Genomic DNA, 16,307 nt, shown 5'->3' on the forward strand with positions numbered 1-16,307 from the left:
TATGCATGAAAATGTGTTCAGCAGTTAAACTTTACATAATAAAAATTAACACTTAAGGAATAAACAATAGACACCAACTTACTAGGTTAATAGAATGATACAGAATTTTATATTTTATTATTATGTAATAGTGATCACATGTTATAATCATCTCTCATCCTCATCCCCCAAAATAAGTGTTAAAAATCAACTATGCATTTGTTTAATTTAAAATCTTTATTTTTAAGGATTTTTTTCTGAGTGGCATGTGCAATGAAGAAAATGATTTGTCTCTAATTATCTTCTTAAAACTTGTTTCTAGGAAAACCAGTGTTCATTTCACTTCCTCATTTTCTACATGCAAGTCCTGAAATTGCAGGAAATATTGAAGGCTTAAATCCAAATGAAGAAGAACATAGCACATACTTAGATGTTGAACCTGTAAGCAAATATATTCTTGATCCAACTTGTTTAATATTGTTTTTTAAAAGAACGAAGTTGAACGAAAAAATAATCTCCTTGTCAATCACATCGTTGATCACATTTATTGAACCATGATCTTGATATATTACTTTTATTTCACTGAAAATTGCATTGTTTTTTTCCTATTGCTTATGGAATATCAAGGTAATTAAATTTAAATTTTAAGCATATGGAATTTTATAAGCCTTTTCAATGGTTCATAGGTCAGGAGTGCCAACAATTGAAATAATTCTAATTGTCTTAAAACAATTTGATATAAATTACTAGTTTATGCTTATTTTATACATAATCATAAGTTTCGTTTATGTGGAGAGACACTATATATTATGAAGGACCAGAGGAGATTTTATGGGTGTATGTGAATTAGTGACAAGATCTATTATACTTAAGTGGCAAGAAAAATCTATAAAAATTCCTATAGCACAACAGTTTTAATTTTTAAATTATCTCAAAAAAATGAAACACCAGACTTTTAATAGTCATGTTTCAGTTTAAATAATGATACAGTTATATTATTAAACTGATAATACATGGATTCTGACTAAATTTATATTTGACCATGCATAGTTCAGGAATTAACTATATGAGCACTTATATTTTAGTACTATCATTGTTATTGTTGATTCCCTAAATTTTTCTGGTAAATATTACAAATCTAACTAAAACTTTGACATTATATTGGACAAAAATTATACAAGTGTGTGTATACATATGTATATGTATGTACACCCACATGCATGTATACATATAATGTAATTATTGAGTTAGGTATGTAATATATTTAATATGTCCCATTACAATTAATTATTTAATAAATTCCACAAATTTGAAGTAGAACAGTTTTACCTTAAGTTCTATATAACAATAAAAATTAAATTTGGATATTATGTTTTAAAAATAAGTTAGTAATTATTTTAGTTTATTCTGTTTTTAGATAACTGGATTCACTTTACAATTTGCAAAACGGCTGCAGATCAACATATTGGTCAAGCCATCGAAAAAAATTGAGTGAGTCTCTTGAAGAAAGTTATTGTTACATGAGTTTTAGTATTTTCTTGTAAGAATGTGAGTAAATCTATGAAAGTGGAAAGAATATAAAATTTCAACTTTCCCTTGGCTTAAATGTCATTAAATAATCATTAAATGCTTATAACTTTCAATTGCGATTTAGAATCATATCTGGTGTTCATTGCAATAATACTTGCACATATTTTGAAATGTTTTTAAGTATTTCATTGCATCTCATTTTACTTGCTCTCCAAATCTTTCTATGAAAACAGTTTTTAGAATTCAATTTTACTGAATAAAATTTGTTCAAAGGAAAAATCTGTGCTTAGAAAAAGTCAATCTAATTAGAAATCTGTGTTAGAAAGGTTTTTAGAGTAAAAGATATCTAAGAAACAGCCATATTAAAATTTAAATGACTCATTACAGAGAATAAATATCAAGGAACTTAACTGATTTGCAAGAGCAACTAATTTCTGGATATGTATTATATTATACTAGTAATTATTAAAATTTCTGTTATATATGTGTATTAGTATAAATTTTCATAATTTTTAAAATCTGTATTACAGGACATTAAAACGTCTGAATCGGAACTATATTGTGCCTGTTCTTTGGCTTAATGAGGTTGGTATTTTTATCTATTAGTCTTTAAAGCAGTAAACTTCTTTGTATATAAAAATGTTTTTGATGTTTCAAAACTAAATATGTATATGTAATATTTGAAGTTGTATGTTTCTATTGCCCATATAGATGAGTTTATATATTATTAGTTATAGTTACTTGAATGAACCAAATCACACAGAAATATCAAATTGATGTAACTTCGAGTGTTTTTCTTTTAGGAAGATACAGTACTTCCCATCATTTTAGATTATTTTCAAAATGCATCTTTTAAACCTTTTTGTTGTTGTTGTAGTCCTCGTGTTGAAGAGTCATGCCTACTTCTAAGTACAAATAATTCAAGACTTACTAATTTTAGTGCTAATAAAAGCCAACCAAGCTTATAAAAGCCAGATTAGAGTATGGGTAGGCAGTCTATCCTATTGCCTGACAAGATTTTTTTAGTGTAAACCATGGGACGAGTAGCCACAAAATTAGGAAATGCATTGTGAATGCATTGTATAAGCCTTTAGAGGAAGTGAAACTGTTGAACCTTATCATTTTCCTTTGCCAGTAGGAAACATCCTTTGGAAAATTGTGAAAGATTTCAGTAAGACAGCTCTAAAGATCAATGGAGCCTAGTATATTGAAGAGTGCTAGATAATATGACTAAAGGGAGAATTATATTTCATTCTGTATTCCATCTTGGCATTTATTGCCTTTTAACATGCAAATGGATTCCATTGGCTTGTCTTAGATATACAGATGACTATACAGGTGTTTGGAGAAAAGAGTGATGCATAAGTAGAGGGTTTTAAGTATTTTTCTCCATTGATCTACCCACATAATGCTAATTATTAACTTAATTACAGACCGGTACCATTGGTGATGAGAAAGCAGAAATGTTCAAAAATAAAGTGACTGGAAAAATAAACCTCCTTGGCCTGATAGAAATAGTCTTACTCAGTGTTGGTGTGGTGATGTTTGTTGCTTTTATGATTTCATACTGTGCATGCAGATCAAAGAAAACAAAATAAGTAAGTATATACCCAAAGTATATAGAATGCTTCAGTAATATTAGTTTACATATTACTTTTTTGCATGTTGTCAAAGAGGGGTTATAAATTAGGTTACAAATCTTTCTGGACATGTTAGCCAACTATCATTTGTAATGCTTCTTAAAGTTTCGAGGTGCTTAATGTAAATAAAGACATAAATGAAGATTGAATGAATAAGTAAATAAGGCCTATGAATATCAAGCAGATTATTACATCTTTTCTTCTGGGAGGAATGGGATAAAAGATATACTTGTCACCTTTGAAAAGTTAGCACATATATAGCTTTTGTGCAAAATTCTGTTTTCATTTCTTGATTATTTCTAGTTGATTTTAAAAATCAATATAATTAATATATCTGACTAGGAAAGGCTATGTAAAATAAAATATGGTGGATTTTGGGGAGATTGAAATTTATAAAATAAAATAAAATAAAATAAATAAGCTAGAAATTAATAAGAGAAGTAAAAGTGATACATAAAATATGCTATTACAAAATAAACATGAAATAAAATAAAATTTAAAATGAAGATAATATTAATATAAAAACAAGTTTGCTGTATGCAGACTTGCTGGCCATGTATTATCCAAAATCAGATTTGGACCATAGAGTTTTAGCAAAATCATAGAGGTGGTTTGGGACTCTCTGTTTTAGATATTAGTGCCTGAGTCCCCTTGTACATAAACAGAAATGAATGCCTGATCCATCTTCCCTAAATAGAAGCTTTTCTTTAATAATTATAAGTGCCATTGTTGTGACCCGTAGGGGAGAATTCTCTGCCTCCCTGATAGTTTTCATCAGCCATCCCTTCCCAGGCACCCCCCAAAAATCTAAATAAAGCAATATACTTATTTGAGAACCACAACTTCAAAACAAGTCTTCTTACTTTACTTCCAATCAGGCTGTTGGCCCTAAGCTGTCTGAGCAGAAATTATAGAGCTGCCACTGATAATTGTTGAGCTTTTATATGTACAAGATCATGCTAAATGTTTTATATATACGATCACATCTAATCCCTCATAGCTCTTTCCAAGAGCTAGGGATTCATCAATATCCATTCTATCTTCTGCAAATATTCCAGAAAATTATAACTTTTAATAGTGTAAAATTGTCCATTTTCAAAGTGTGAATCAGTCAAATTGATGATTATTTTTTAAAAGTGGAATTTTCAGACCACTATTTGTGTGTGTGTGTGTGTGTGTGTGTGTGTGTGTGTGTGTGTAAGAGAGACTGAGTGCTTATGTCTAGGAATATAACCCAGTCTTTGGTTCTAATAATTTCTGCCACAGTTTACTCACTGAAAAAACAATTCTGCATATAATCTATTTGGATAGAATATAGTCAAAATGCTAATATATTCACATTATATTAATTAAGGAAATATTGCATTACCTTAATACCTGTCATTAACCCAGTAATAAAACAAGTTATAATTAAACAAGCTTTCCAGAGTGTCTCTGTTGACAAATATATTAGTTTTGTTCATACACTTAAATGTTCTAGGGAAAAGTTACTGGCCTTTATAAAACTATATATATTTTTTTCTTTTCAAGTAGGGAAAAATGTGTCTTTATGGAATTCTTAATTTACTAGATTTAGAAGAGTCACAGGAAATGTAGATTTCTTTAAACAAGGCTTTGTTTTGAATATATTATAAAGATTTTGCTTTGGGGGAGATCTGTAAGTAATTGTAAAAACAAGAGATTATTGTAGAAAAGGGAATAAAATATAAGACTGTGGAGTTAAAGTATGATTTTATTCAATGGATAACAAAGCGAATAATCAAAAGTCCTTTTAAAGTAATATATACACCTTTAAATGGAAAATTATCTGAAGGGAGAGCAAAGAGTAGAAATGCTTCTCCAAAGCAGATTAATTACCTATCCCCCCCTTATCTGGCTATGTACAAGTTTGGAGAGTTGGGAAGCTTGCCTTTCTTGAATGGGTACATGTTTTCTCTTATCCATGAAGACCACTGGAGAAATTTTCTCTGCAGCTTGGCAAATTGGGCTGAATAATATAAAGTATGATATCTTAGATATATGGAATGTGAGTATTAGCCATTTTATTTTTCCACTGCTTTCTGATAAATAGTAACATTTCTTTTACTTTCCAGGCAGCAAATGAATCTTTACATTTATGTACCAGCAACATCAGGACCTTTGTTAATACCGACCTATGAAATGAAGATATGCTTTGTTTTTACAAAACACACCTAATCTTATAGTTGTAGAAATAGTGGCACTATTTTTTTTTTCCATTAAGCAGCAGCACATTTCTAAAGGATTATTAAGATGACATTTAAATCCATGTTTGAACAAGAAACCGGAACCTTTTAAAATTCATCATGGACATGACCGAATTGATTTCAGTTTCTACAGATCTGACTCAAGCATGAACCAATTATTTTGTTCCCTGTGACAAATTCAGCAAAGAAGTAGATATGCTAAACAAATTCTGGACCCTGAACTCTTACCTTTCTCATCAAGGGTAAACACTCCCACAGCATTTGCGCAGATGCAACTGACTTAGGACTCTCAGTAAATTTAATCAACCAGCTTGAAAGACATTTAACAATGGGAAAAAAATGATTAGCCTTTGAGTCATTTATTACACATTACTTAAGTTTCTCTCTCTATGGAATTCTTTGTACAGCAACAGCAGGCATTATACTTACATTCTTAGTTTATAACAATGTGTGCTTATATATGTATTACTGATTAAGCAAATGGACATCATTTTCTGCACATTTTGACTTTCTGTTTGAGGACTTTGCCGTTTTCTACATTCTACAGCTCTTCTGGAAATCTGAGTAGATTTTGATCTTTCTACTCATTTACTTACAACTTAATAGTTCACAACTTCAGAATGCTGTGCTAATATTAAAAGATGTAAATGAGAATAAAGAATTATTATATGAAAGATTATAAAGAATAGGATATGTGTTAATTGTTATTTGTTGTAATATTTCTTGCTTTCATAGTCACCTTAGAAAGACTGGTTTCAACCATTAAAAGATGTTCTTCCTTAAATTCCTGAACTTTGCCTAGTTCCTGTTGTGTTACAAAACATTTACCCTAATTTTACGACTGAAATATTTTATCTGAATCTGTGTTTCCTTCTGGAATATTCTGATTCAATTGTGACCCTTTATCCTAGGCTAATTTTTTGAACCAATTGGGGGAAAAGCAAAAAGATATTTGGTTTCATTCTTATAGCAGCACGACTTAAGTTCTAGACTGTGATAGATCTTTCCTTTTTATAAGGAGGCACATTAGTAGGTAACCTTGCTTTCTTTAGCAGGGGTTCACTTACTCCTGAGAGCACTAGCCCTCCTAAAAAGCTTTGCATAGACAGAGAAGATAAACCACATTCTGTCTTATGTTTTACACACAAAGGTTAATAAGACCATAGGAGTTTAGTAATTGGTTTGTTTGGATACTAAAATTAAGACTAACTTGGTATCCTCATGTTAGCAGCCAGGGTAAATACTGAAAACCCCAAACTAAGACACTATCAGTTTGGAAGAATCTTCAGAAAAATGAATGTACTCAAAGCATAGTGATTTGGTGTCTTTCTATTTAATTGGGAGAAGAAAGAAAAAGTATTTCTCTAAGATATTCACATGTGAGAATAGATTTTAGAAATCTTCTTATGACAAGAGAAAAATTTACTCTGTTTACATTAGGATATTTGTGGACATGTTGATCCAAGAGAATACAAAGTATATTTTTTAAATTCTTGAATTAAGTAGGTCTAAGCTATATAAAGTAGAAACTGTTCAAAAAAAAATGAGGAAATATCTACCTCCAGTAAGTTTTGTATATCCAATCAACAACTCAGATTTAAAAAATCTGTCATGGTATTTAGGTAACAAGAAAAAGATTTTTTTTTTTTACTTTTATTATTTGCTTTTTTAAGAAAAGATTTTGACGTATATACCTTTAGTATTATTTAACTCATACATTTATATTCTAATCTTTATCATTCCTCTCCATTTTTTCTCTAAATTTTATAAAATATGTACATGAGAAAAGTTAATCCATACACTAAAATAAGTATAATATAAATACCCAGTAGGAAAAACAATTCTTTAAAGAATGATACACTTGTGTACTGAGATAGGAATGGGGCACTTTTGGGAATGTATTTTGTGACTTGTAGTTTTGCCATAGAGAAAGCGTATGGTGTTCAGAGAGGGTAAATGTTTGAATATTTATAATTGTACGCGGATGAATTTGTACACTTTATTCCACAGAAAACCCACATCATTTGACAGAGGCACATTTTTGTTTCAAACTATGTTTAACCACCACAAAAACTATAATTGTTGTTCATAACTTAAGTTTGAAAATCTATAGCATGTGCAAAGGGGTCAACAGGTTACAGAGTCTGTGGCATCTGAAAATGGGTTAACGCTTATTATGGGCAGGTTCACGAAGAAGGACAATCTATATAGTTTTCAGTTCTCAAAAAAAGAAAAAGAAGTAAAGTGAGTATCATTTCAGGGAAAACAATGATTATGTCTGAAAATTCACTCCAAATGTGTATGATATTTGTGTTTGTATTTATATGTGTGCAACAATCTTTCAGTCTTTTAACCTGTTATCAATACCTGAGGTGCACAATATCTTTCCAGCTAGAGTTTGTTTTAAGTGTGTTCTGACAATTCAGTTTTTCTGGTTGAAGTCCAATGGATTTGCAACACTGTGGCTATTCTCTCTTCACCCATCTCTTCTGGCTTATCTATAATTCTCAATGAATTTTGAACTCTACATAATCACTGTTCATTTTGGGTTTTTTGCTCATACCAACAGAATAACCTATAATTGATTTTCCTGATTTATTTGCAGTGAGTTGAACCAATGAACTAAAATCAGTTGATGTTTTATATTTGTATCAAATACAGACTGGGATACTCTGCTTTTTCCTTTTGTGACTCAGAAATAGCTTCATTTTTCAGATATTTCTGAAAATATATGCATTTTATTGCGCTTCACACATATGGCATTTTATTTTGTATATATTTTTAATTCTTCAATTACAGTTGCCATTCAAAATTATATGTCTCAGGTATACAACAGTGATTAGACATTTACATAACTCATGCAATAATCATCCCAATAAACCTAGTATTCATCTGATACCATAATTATATTATTGACTATATTCCATATGCTACACTTTATATCGCATTATTATTTTTTAACTATCAATTTGTACTTTTTGATCCTTTTCCCTTTCGTACCAATCTACCCTACCCAATTCCCCTCCCATCTGGCAACCATCAAAATGTTCATAGAACTCTGTATAAGTTCATTTCTGTTTTGTTTGTTCATTTATTTAGTTCTATAGAGTCCACATACAAGTGAAATTATACGGTATTTGTCTCTCTCTGACTTTCACTACTCAGAACAATACCCTCTAAGTTCATCCATGTTGCTGCAGATGGTAAGCTTGTCAGGAGCCATTACAAGGTACTGAGGGTGTCACGTAGCTAGAAGCAGCTGCTAAATCTGCTTAAACAACGGTTTTAGGAAGAAGGATTTTAAGTTAAACATTACTGACCCTGGTGAGGAGATTTGCCTCCTAAAGAAATCCTTTCAAGATAATGGAATGATTTACAGCCTTGTAAGCAAGAATGTTCATGCCCTGAGAGAAGGATATTCATGATTTACGGGAACTAGGATGATGTAGTGTTTAGTAAACAGCGGCATGCCTAGAGCTAAGCTTCTCTCTCTGTGTTTAGGTATAAATAGGCTGGGCTAAATAAACTCGAGGCTGCAGCATTGACTGTATGCCCTCCCGAAGAACTTTCCTGTCTTCTTTTTTTTCCCTTAGGCTTCACCCCCTTCTTTCAGGTGCTGTTTGCTCTCTGCCGTCAGGCTCTGGCACAAGCTTTCATTTTTTATTTTTTATGGCCAAGTAATATTAGTGTGTGTGTGTGTGTGTGTGTGTGTGTACCACCTCTTTTTTATATATTCATCCATTAATGGACAAATTAATGGATTGCTCCTATATTTTGGTTATTGTAAATAATGCTGCAGTGAACATATAGATACATATGTTCCTTTAAAGTAGTTTGGGTTTCTTCAGATAAATACCCAGAAGTGGTATTACCAGGTTCTTCTTTGATTCTTTTTTATAGTTTATTTTGAAGTATATTTTGTCTGGCATAAGTATTGATATCCCAGCCTTTTTTCATCTCTATTTTTAAGAAATATCTTTCCATTTTTTTACTTTTAGTCTGTGTGTGTCTTTCAAACTGAAGTGAGTCTCTTGTAGGCAGCATATGTAAAGATCTTGCTTCCTTATCTATTCAACCACCTACCTGTTGATTGGAGTATTTAATACATTTACATTTAAATAATTATTGATAGAGTTGTAGTTATTGCCATTTTATTATATTTTTTAAATCTTTTTTCTTTTCTTAGAAAGGTCTCTACCATTTTTTATAATACTAGTTTGGTGGTGATGAATTTCTTTAACTTTTTCTTGTCTGGGAAGCTCTTTATCTGTCCTTTCATTCTAAATGATAGCTTTGCCGGGTAGAGTGATCTTGGTTGTAGGTTCTTACTTTTCATTACTGTGACTATTTTATGTCAGTCCCTTATGGCCTACAAAGTTTCTATTGAGAAATTGGCTGTCTTGTGGAAGCTCTCATGTAGGTAACTAACTGCTTTTGCTGCTTTTAAGATTTTCTTTTTGTCTTTAATCTTTGGCATTTTAATTATGATGTGTCTTGGTGTGGGCCTCTCTTGGTTCATCTTGTTTGGGACTTTCTGTGCTTCCAGGGCTTGTATGTCTATTTCCTTCACCAGATAAGGAAAGTTTTTAGTTATTATTTCTTCGAATAGGTTTCTAATTCTTTGTTCTCCCTCATCTCCTTCTGGTACCCATATGATGTAAATGTTTGTATATTTGATGTTGTCCCAGAGACCCCTTAAATGATCCTCATAATTTTAGATTCTTTTTTCTTATTGCTGTTCTAATTGAGTTTCTGCTGCTACCTTATCTTCTAAATCTCTGATTTGATCCTCTGCTACATTTAATCTACTGTTAATTCCCTCTAATGCATTCTTCATTTATGATTGGTTCTTTATGTTTCTATCTCTTTCTTAAAGTTCTCACTGAGTACATCTACGCTTCCCCTAAATTCGCTGAGTGTTTTTATAATCAGTGTTTTGAACTCTATGTCTGATGCATTGCTTGTCTCCATCTTGTTTATTTTTTTTTTTTCCTGGAGCTTTGCTCTATTCTTTCTTTTGGGACATGTTTCATTGTCTCCCCATTTTGACTACCTCTCTGTGTTTGTTTCTGTGTATTAAGTAGGGCTCCTATGGCTCCCAGTCTTAGCACAGTAGCCTTATATAGTAGGTGTCCTATGGGGTCCAGTGATGCAGTCTCCTTGGTCAAACGAGCTAGGTGTCAGGTGTATCCCTTTTATGGGTTATGTGTATGCACTCCTGTTGTAGTTGAGCCTTGGTTGCTGTTTGCACATCAGTGGGAAGGATTGACCCTCAGGCTAATTGGTTGTGAAGATTGGCTAGTGATGGGCTGACCCTATGAAGGAGGATTCACTTTAGCAGGGTTTTCGTACCTGCCCAGTCTGCCCTTTGGACGTGTCATCCTCAGATGTGGTCCTAGGTGGTGTTTCTGCTCAGTCTGAAATCAGCACCTGGGCCTACCAGGAGGCCCCACTGCAGGCTAAGTTCAGCCATGGCCCATACCCTACCTACCATACTCTACTTGGGGCTACCTGGCAAGAGTCACCAAGTGGTCCATAATTGGTCACCACTTGCATTGGGCTTGGAGGTTACTCAAGAGGTTCAGCTGGAAACCAAGGCCAGCTGCCACTCATGCCAGGCTTGGGGCTCCTCAGCAACAGGTGTGGGGGATGCCAAGGCCAGATGATACTTATTTAGGTTTTGTAAACTTTTGAGAGGTTAAGAAAGTCTCCAGCATGAGCCAAGACAGATTTGTATGGAAAAATGCTCTGGAAGTGGCTTGGATGGGCCTGCAAGTTGGGTGAGGCAGGGTCTCAGGGAAGTACCAGGGTTGGGGAGGGAGGATGACCAGAGTTAGCTATGCTGATGAAGAGTTAGATATGGCAGCTACCTAAGTCTGCATGTGGGGATAGGGGAGGGCTCAACAAAGAAACAACGGCTTCTGCTAGCACTTTTTCTGGCAGAAAGCTGCCCCTCCAGCTCTTGTCCTGAAGCCAGACGTTCAATTCCTCCCTGTATGTCCCTGGTGCCTTTCTAGTTGCTATTTTAGCACTAGAGCTCAGAGTAAGTGAGTCCATCAGTGAGTAAGTTTGCATGCAGACAAATCCCTTAAGAGGAATGTCTGTGATTCCAGCCATTCTCCCTTTCACTCAGCCACAGTCTTCACTGCTTTTCACAGCCTGAAGTTGAGGAGACTTCTCTTCCCACACTGGAACCCTGTGCTAGGGAACCCAGTGTGGGACTGAGACTCCTTGCTTCTCGACCACAGCCGAGGTATTCCTTCCAATTCTCAACTACCACACACAGCCCATTCCTTGTCTCTGCCCCTCCTACCAGTGTTGAGATAGCTTCTTCTGTATATCCTTAGTTGCAGGACTTCTATTCAGCTAGACATTAGCTGACACCCAATGATGGCTGTTCTGTAGTTTAGTAGTCATTTTAATTCGGTCGTGAGAGGAGATCAGCACAGCATTTCTTACTCTGCCATATTCTATCATATTCCATATTCTATCAATACTGACTTTAATTTTAAATGAACTAAATTCGAGGTGAGGTTGGAAACATGACAGAGTGAGAGATGTTTCCAGATCTCTCCCCTTAAAATAACAATAGCCGAACATCTAAAACTCAACAACAAAAAAACACCCAAACTGCACACCAGCACATCTGAGTGTGGGATCTGCACATAAGAGCTACCACAGGATTGAACCATGAGACTATTGAAGAAAACGACCAAATTCCTCTGATAATCCAGTGCAAAAAGACCTTGGGCTTAAATGTGGAACAAGTTGGTATTAGGTAGAATTAATCCCAATGAAAGGTTTCATTAGTTTCTGCTACAGATTAATTTATGCTTTAAACAAACATTTATTGGGCAGTCGGAAATAAAACCATGAACAAACAGATTGAAATCTTTGTCCTCAGGGAACTTAAATTCTAAAAGGGGAGACAAAAAAACAAATAAATAAGAAAAATAAAAACTAACTAACCAAATAAAGGAACTAAATTCTCCAATCAAAATATATAGAGTGGCTGAATGTGTATATTTAAAAAAAAAAAAAAAGACATCTATATAGTTCCTATAAGAGACTCATTTCAGATATAAGATCACATAGACTAAAAATAAAGGGATGAAAAAAGATATATTTTTTTTCAAATGGAAACCAAAAAAGAGCTAAGGTAGCAATACTTACATAAAAAATGAGTTTAAAACAAAGACTTTAATAAGAGACAAAAGAGGGCATTACATAATGATGAAAGAGTTGATCCAAGGACATAATATTTATAAATATTTATGCACCCAACACAGAAAAAGTTAAGTGTATAAAGTAAATATCAGAACTACAGGGAGAAATTGTCACCATTATAGTAACAGTAGGGGGTCTTTAATTTCCCATTTGCATCATGCAGACAGAAAATAAGGAAACATTGGTCATAAATGACAAGTTAGTCCAGATGGATTCAATAGTTGTATATAAAACAGTCCATCCAAAAGTAATAGGATACACTTTCAAGTGCACATGAACATTCTCCAGGATAAATTATACAGTGAGCTACAAAACAAGTTCTAATAAATTTAAGATTAAAATCATATAAAGCATCTTTTTAAATAATTTCATGAAACTAAAAATTAACTGTGAGAAGAAAATGGGAAAATTCACAAATATGTAGAGATTAAACAACATGTGACTGAACAATCAATTGGTCAGAGAAGAAAGCAAACAGAAAATCGAAAAATACCTTGAGACAAATGAAAATGGAAACACAAATCTCCAAAAATCTATGAGATGCAGCAAAAGCATTTCTAAGAGGGACTTTCAAAGTGATAAATGCCGACATCAAGAAACAAGAAAAATCTTAAATAAACAACCTACCTTTATACCTCAAGGAACTAGAAAATAAAGCCCAAAATTGATAGAAAATAACAAATACCATAGCTAAAATAAAGAAAACAGAGACTAAAAAGGCAATAGAAAAAAATCGATAAAACAGAGCTGAATCTTTGAAAAGATAAACAAAATTGACAAACCTTTAGCTAGACATCAGAAATGAAAGAGGAGATATTACAACTGATACTACAGAAATACAAAGGATCATAAGAGACTACTATGAACAAACACATGTCGCTGAATTTGACAACCTAGAAGAAATGAATAAATTCCTAGAAATATTAAACCTACTCATACTAAATCATGAAGAAATAGAAAATCTGAACAGACAAATTACTGGAAAGGAGATTGAATCAGTAATAAAAATCTCACCAAATAAAAGTCCAGAACCTGACGACTTCATTGCTGAATTCTACCAAGTATTCAAAGATCGATTACTGCCAATTCTTTTCAAACTCTTCCAAAAAATAGAAGGGAACACTCCAAACTCATTTTACAAGGCCAGTATTACACTGATATTAACACCAGACAAGGCTATCACAGTGAATAAAAACATAGACTAATAACCCTGATGAACAAATGCAAAAATCCTCAATAAGTAACAAAATATTAGCAAATTGAATTCAACAATATATTTAAAAGACTATACACCATAATCGAGTGAGATTTATTCCAGAGATGAAAGTTTAGTTCAACATCTACAAATCAACCCATGTGATACAGCACGTTAATAAAATGAATAAAAATTAAATGCTCATATCAATAGATACAGAAAAAGCACTTGACGAAACTCAATATCCATTTGTGATAAAAAGTCTCAACAAAGCGAGTATAGAGGGAACACACCTCAACATAATAAAGACCATATATAATAAACCCACAGCTAACATCATATAAATAGTGGAAAGCAGAAATATTTTCCTCTAAGATCAGAAAAAAGACAAGGACGGCCACTCTTACTACTTTTATTCAACACAGAATTAGAAGTCATAGCCAGAGCTTTCAGGCAACAAAAAGAAATAAAAGACATCCAAATAAAAAAGAAGTAAAACTGTCACTGTTTTCAGATGATATATTATGTATAAAAATCCTAAAGACTACACAAAAAAATGTTAGGATTAATGAAAAGTTGCAGAATACAAAATCATTATACAAAAATCTATTGCATTTCTACATACTAATAATAAACTATTAGAGAAATCAAGAAAATAATCCTATTACATTGCCATCAAAAAGAATAAAAAACCCCAAAATAAGTTTAACCAAAAAGGTTAAAGACTTGTATACTGAATACTATAAGACATTAATAAAATAAATTGAAGTTGACATGAATAAATGGAAAGATATTTCATGCTCATGGATAGAAAGAATTCATATTGAAAAATATTCATACTACCAAAGCCATCTACAGATTCAATGTAATCCTAATCAAAATTCCAATGGCACTTTTCACAGTAATACAGCAAACAGTCCTAAAATGTGTATGAAATCATGAAAGATCCTGGATAGCCAAAACAGTTTTGAGAAAGAAGAACAAACTGGAGGCATCATGCACCCAGATTATAAACTATATTACAAAGCTATAGTAATGAAAACTGTATGGTATTGTCATAAAAACAGACACATAGATCAATGGAAGAGAATAGAGAGCCCAGAAATAAGCCCATGCATTTATGGTCAATTAATTTATGACATAGGAGCTAAGACTATACAGTGGGGAAAGGATAGTCTCTTCAATATATTATGCTGGGAAAACTGGCCTGCTGCATCCAAAAGGATAAAACTGGACCACTATCCTATACTATACACAAAAATTAACTCAAATGAATTGAAGACTTGAAAGTAAGACTTGAAACCATAAAAGTTCTAGAAGAAAATAGGCAGTAAGCTTCTTGACATTAATCTAGGTGGTGATTTTTTGGATTTTACACAAAAAGAAAAGGGAGTAAAAGCAAAAAGGAGACTACATCAAACTAAAAAGCTTTTGTACAACAAAAGAAACCATCAACAAAATGAAAAAGAAACCTACTGAATAAGAAAATATTTGCAAGTCATATCTGATAATGGGTTAATTTACATAAATAACTATGTAATTCAATAGCAAAAAAAAAAAATCTAATGTAAAAATATGGGCAGAAGATCTGAATAGACATTTTCCAAAGAAGAAATTCAGTTGGCCAACAAGTACATGAAAAAATGCTCGACATTATTAATCATCAGGGAAATACGAATCAAAACCACAATGAGATAGCATCTCACACCTTTTAGAAGGGCTATTATCAAAAAGACAAGAAATAACAGGTGTTGGTGAGAATATGGGGAAAAGAGAACCCTTGTGCACTGTTGGTATTACTGTAAGATATTGTAGCCACTATGAAAAACAGTATAGTGGTTCTTCGGAAAATTAAAAATAGAACTGTATAATCGACAATTCCATTTCTTGATATTTATTTGAAGAAAAGGAAAACACCATGTGGAAGAGATATCTGTACATGCTGTGTTTATTGTGTCATTATTTACAATAGCTATAGAAGCAATCTAAGTGTCCTTATGAATGGATAAAAAAATGTGATACACACATGTACATACATACACTTACATACACTTATACGTACATACACATAATGGAATATTATTCAGCTATAAAAAAGAATGAAATCTTGCTATTTGCAACAACATGATGGACCTTGAGGGCATCATGCTAAGTTAAATAAGTCAGACAGAGGAAGATACTATATGATTTCACTTATATGTGGGATCAAAAAACAAAACAAACTAACCTCATAAACATAGAGAACAGATTGGCGGTTGTTAGAGGGATCAGGGTTTAGCCAAATGGGTGAGGAGAGTCAAAAGTTACCAACTTCCAGTTATAAAATAAATATGTCAGGGGGATATAATGTACAGGATAATGGTGACTATAGTTAATAATACTGTATTGCATACTTGAAAGTTGCTAAAAGAATAGATCTTCAAATTTCTCATAACAAGAAAAATAATTTTTATATACAGTAATGAATGTTAACTAGATTAATTTTGGTGATCATTTCATGATATATACAAA

At 32.6% G+C, this 16,307-nt stretch overlaps 1 protein-coding gene across 4 annotated transcripts in view; it reads left to right on the forward strand.

Moving 5' to 3' along the window:
- The window catches only part of CD36 (CD36 molecule), a 76,100-nt gene extending 69,942 nt beyond the window's left edge, over positions 1-6,158 (forward strand). For all 4 annotated transcript variants that reach the window (XM_016159616.2, XM_016159618.2, XM_016159615.2 and 1 more), the window contains 5 exons: positions 302-420; positions 1,397-1,470; positions 2,040-2,094; positions 2,943-3,107; positions 5,243-6,158. In XM_016159616.2, coding sequence (XP_016015102.2) covers positions 302-420; positions 1,397-1,470; positions 2,040-2,094; positions 2,943-3,107 — 413 coding nt within the window. In that variant the 3' untranslated portion in view covers positions 5,243-6,158. The remainder of the gene's footprint in view (positions 1-301; positions 421-1,396; positions 1,471-2,039; positions 2,095-2,942; positions 3,108-5,242) is intronic.
- The last annotated feature ends 10,149 nt before the right edge of the window (positions 6,159-16,307 follow it).

Source organism: Rousettus aegyptiacus, unplaced genomic scaffold, assembly GCF_014176215.1.
Source record: "Rousettus aegyptiacus isolate mRouAeg1 unplaced genomic scaffold, mRouAeg1.p scaffold_m13_p_13, whole genome shotgun sequence".
NCBI classification, from domain to species: Eukaryota; Metazoa; Chordata; class Mammalia; order Chiroptera; family Pteropodidae; genus Rousettus; species Rousettus aegyptiacus.